This window comes from Protobothrops mucrosquamatus, unplaced genomic scaffold (assembly GCF_001527695.2).
Source record: "Protobothrops mucrosquamatus isolate PMUCROS unplaced genomic scaffold, P.Mucros_1.0 scaffold5680, whole genome shotgun sequence".
Lineage (NCBI taxonomy): Eukaryota > Metazoa > Chordata > Lepidosauria > Squamata > Viperidae > Protobothrops > Protobothrops mucrosquamatus.
In genome coordinates, this window is record NW_015391532.1 from 47047 (window position 1) to 51630 (window position 4584).

Genomic DNA, 4584 nt, shown 5'->3' on the forward strand with positions numbered 1-4584 from the left:
TCCAGTCCAACCCCCTGTTCTGGCAGGAAACCCTATACCATTTCGGACAAATGGCTGTCCAGTCTCTTCTTAAAAACTTCCAATGTTGGAGCATTCTGGAGGCAGGTGGTTCCACTGGTTAATTGTTCTCCCTGTCAGGAAGTTTCTCCTTAGTTCCAGGTTGCTTCTCTCCTTGATGAGTTTCCATCCGTTGCTTCTTCTCCTGCCTTCAGGCGCTTTGGAGAAGAGCTTGACTCCCTCTTCTTTGGGGCAGCCCCTGAGATATTGGAATACTGCTATCCTGTCCCCCCCTAGTTCTTCTTTTCTCTGGCCCAACCCAAATCCTGAAACCATTTTTCATAGGTTTGCGTCTCCAGGCCTTTAATCCTCTTTGTTGCTCTTCTCTGCACTTGTTTTCAGAACCTCAACCTCTTTTTTGTATCGTGGAGAACGACACTGACCAACAAAGGAAGAAGCAAAGCAAAGGGGGCTACCGTGGGCCTCCCTCCACCCCAGGAGGCTGGCGCTGGTGCCTGGAAGGACACTGCCCCCCCCCGTGGGCCACAAAGCCCCTCCCCAGCAGCCGAGGGGGAGATCCAGACCCCTCCACCAGCAGCTGAGAGACAGGGGCAGCAGCAACGCTCGTCCTCCACAGTCTGCGGGAGTTGGGGCCCTCCAGTGTCCGCAGGCTCCGGGCCCCGGATCCTCCCGAGGGCCCAGACTATCCCGAAGCGGCTCACCTCGGGGGTCCCCGGCCCCGTCTGGGGCTCATCCGAAAGGCGCTTCCGCTGCTGCCGCGTGGCGACCCCTCCCAGCGCCCAGGCGGCGCTCAGGGTGTTGCGGCGGGTGCTGGGGCCCTCGACGATCTGAGTGGGCAGCATGCTGGCCCGCCGGAGGGTCTCCTTGGGGTCTCCGGTCATCACCTCTTCGTCCGTGATGGTGGTCAGGAGCGGAGAGGGCTTTGGGGGGTGGGTGGGGAGGAGAGAAACCATCAAGGGGGGAAACGCACCACCCTTCAGCAGCAGTCCCCGGCCCCAACAGAGGGGTCTTTGGGCAGAGCTGCCAATCGCGGCCGCTACGAGTAGTCCTTGACTTACAACGGTTCATTTAGTGACCGGTCAAAGTTGCAACAGCCCCGGAAAAAGCGACTTGTGACCGTTTTTCACATCGACAACCGCTGTAGCGCCCCCTCCCAGGGTCATGTGATCCACGTTGCAATGCTTGGCAACTAGCTTACATTTATGACAGTCACAGTGTCCCCCGTGTGTGTGTTTGTGTGTGTGTCATGTGATCCCCTTTTGCGACAAGCCAAGTCAACGGAGGAAGCCGGATTCACTTAACAACCCTGTTCCTAACTTAACAACTGCAGGGATTCGTTTAACAACTGTGGGGCAAAACCCACTTAACCAATGTCTCACTTAGCCACAGAAACGTTGGGCTCAATTTTGGCCGTAAAGTCGAGGACTGCCTGTAAACAGATGCATGTGGGGGGGGGGAGGGAATGGAATGGAGAGTTTGCTCCCTTACGCAACCAAGGACACAATGAAAACTTGCTGTGAAACTGTCCGGGTCTTTCCCAGTTTTATGTCCAGATCTGAATAAATGTCTGAATAAACGTCTGATCTTTGTCTACGCCAGGGGTAGGCAACCTTGGCCCCTTCATGACTTGTGGACTTCAACTCCCAGAATTCCTGAGCCAGCATGAGGGAACTATGACCCCCTCATGACTCGGGGACTTCAACTCCCAGAATTCCTGAGCCAGCATGGGGAAAATTTTGGCCCCTTCATGAATTGTGGACTTCAACTCCCAGAATCCTGAGCCAGCATGAGGGAACTATGACCCCCTCATGACTCGTGGACTTCAACTCCCAGAATTCCTGAGCCAGCATGGGGGAAACTTTGGCCCTTTCATGACTCCTGGACTTCAACTCCCAGAATTCCTGAGCCAGCATGAGGGAAACTTTGGCCCCTTCACGAATTGTGGACTTCAACTCCCAGAATTCCTCAGCCAGCATGGGGAAAACTATGGCCCCTTCATGACTCGTGGACTTCAACTCCCAGAATTCCTCAGCCAGCAAGGGGGAAACTTTGGCCCCTTCATGACTCGTGGACTTCAACTCCCAGAATTCCTGAGCCAGCCTGGCTCAGCTTGGAAACCTCTCCCTTTCCCCTCAGCGTGGCTGGCTCAGGAATTCTGGGAGTTGAAGTCCACAAGTCATAAAAGAGCCACGGTTGCCTACCCCCGATCTACGCCACTCACCCGGGACTCCAGAGGGTAGCAGGTCTTCAGATGAGGCGGACACACCCGGTTGCGCTGCTGGAGTTCTGCAATGCGGTTCCAGCCGTCCACCTGGTCGGGCTCGTCGTCGCAGGAGCCGGTGTAGAAGCTGCTGCGGCCTGTGGGGGAGAGGGGGGGGGACAGGGGGGTCAGGCAGGGCGTTGACCGACAGGCTTCCCAAAGGGTGACAGATCCCGCTGGGAGTGAAGCAGGGGAGACAGGTCATTCGGTGCAACCCAGTCGGGGAACGGGACTGCGAGTCTGGGGGTGGCTATCTAGGGCAGGTTTCTGCAATTGTGTTTGTGGTGTGTGTTTGTATGTCCACCTGATCCCTGCAGCGGGAAGTCAAATCCCCAGGGCACCACTGTGCCTGTGCTTTAAGGTGTGCGGACTTCAACTCCCAGAATTCATCAGGGCTGGCTGGGGAGCTCTGGGGATTGAAGTCCACGCATCTTAAAAGCAACCGAGGTTGTAAAAAAACAGATTTAGATGGTTCTGATGGGGCATTTGGATAAAGCCGGGCAGGGGGTCTTCCAACTTGGCCCTTGGATGACTTGTGGACTTCAACTCCCAGAATTCCTCAGCCAGCGCGCCTGGCTGAGGAATTCTGGGAGTTGAGGTCCAGGGGTCTTCCAACTTGGCCTTTTGATGACTTGTGGACTTCAACTCCCAGAATTCCTCAGCCAGCGTGCCTGGCTGAGGAATTCTGGGAGTTGAAGTCCAGGGGGTCTTTCAACTTGGCCCTTTGATGACTTGTGGACTTCAACTCCCAGAATTCCTCAGCCAGCGTGCCTGGCTGAGGAATTCTGGGAGTTGAAGTCCAGGGGTCTTCCAACTTGGCCCTTGGATGACTTGTGGACTTCAACTCCCAGAATTCCTCAGCCAGCGTGCCTGGCTGAGGAATTCTGGGAGTTGAAGTCCAGGGGTCTTCCAACTTGGCCCTTAGATGACTTGTGGACTTCAACTCCCAGAATTCCTCAGCCAGCAACGCTGGCTGAGGAATTCTGGGAGTTGAAGTCCACAAGTCATCTAAGGGCCAAGTTGGAAGANTTGGTGCTCTCTGAGCTGGGCTGTCTTCTTCCTGAGTGTGGTTTCCTCTCCGTTGACATGCAACTCGCTTGCTTGCAGAGAGCCAACCCTGATGAAGCTACCTAGTCGGGTCACGAAACGTCTGCAAGAAAACCTCCCAACCTCACAGAGGACCCACCAGGAGCCACAAACCTCCTCTTGTGTGGAAACCCAACTAGCCAGAAATCCTAGCTGTGCTGCGGGAACCCCGGATTGGAGCGCGAGGGCTGACCTTACCCGGAACACCATTAAATCCGTAAAAGGAACAGCCCCCCCCCCCCAATGGTGGAGCTCGGATCGAAGACGGAAGACCTGGGATGCGGGCTCTGTCCTCTGGGAGACCCAAAGGACCAGTGAGGCATGGAGAACATCTACCTGTGTGGTCACTAAAGAACTGACCACCGGCCGATGGCAAGAACCACTCGGTTTTCTGGGCGAGGATTTACGTTTTGGGGCTCCAACGCAAAGTAAGAAAGCTTCTCCAGCTGAAATAGCTCCCATTTTTACTCTCTGGGTTCTCACAAGTCCTTCGATTATGCTCTGCTCCAGCGGTGTCCAACTTTGGCCACTTTGTAAGACTTGTGGACTTCAACTCCCAGAATTCGCTGGGAGTTGAAGTCCACATGCGCTGGCTGGGGAATTCTGGGAGTTGAAGTCCACAAGTCTTAAAGTGGCCATGCCTGGGGACCCCTGCTGATTGAACAGAGGAGGAGGGAATCCTTTTATGAGTCTGGGGTCCCCTGGGGACCCACAACCACTTTGCCCCCACCTCCCCCTGCTCCTGCAAGCCCCCAGAAGACCCCCACCTGCTTGTCCGCTGGCTGGGCTTTGCTCTTCTTGTCTCCCGCCAGGGCCCTCTGCTTGCGATCCTCGGTCCTCTCTTTGGGGGTCTGGGGCCGGGGGAAGCACGTGGAGGACTTCTTGAGCTACAGAAAGAACAGAGGGGGGAAGAGATGGGATTTCAAAAGCTCCAGCTGAGAAGACAAAAGCCTCCCTCCTTCTCTGGACGGCTAATTACAGAATTAAAGAATGCCGGAGTTGGAAGGGACCTTGGAGGTCATCCAGTCCAACCCCCTGTTCTGGCAGGAAACCCTATACCATTTCGGACAAATGGCTGTCCAGTCTCTTCTTAAAAACTTCCAATGTTGGAGCATTCTGGAGGCAGGTGGTTCCACTGGTTAATTGTTCTCCCTGTCAGGAAGTTTCTCCTTAGTTCCAGGTTGCTTCTCTCCTTGATGAGTTTCCATCCGTTGCTTCTT

General features: G+C 55.2%; 1 protein-coding gene across 1 annotated transcript in view; it reads right to left on the bottom strand.

Annotated features, from left to right (window-relative positions):
• Positions 1–360: 360 nt before the first annotated feature.
• The window catches only part of LOC107299896 (nuclear mitotic apparatus protein 1-like), a gene marked incomplete at its 5' end in the record, with an annotated part of 19250 nt that continues 15026 nt past the window's right edge, over positions 361–4584 (bottom strand). The window contains 3 exons of the mRNA XM_015829240.1: positions 361–435; positions 720–938; positions 2240–2376. Coding sequence (XP_015684726.1) covers positions 361–435; positions 720–938; positions 2240–2376 — 431 coding nt within the window. The remainder of the gene's footprint in view (positions 436–719; positions 939–2239; positions 2377–4584) is intronic.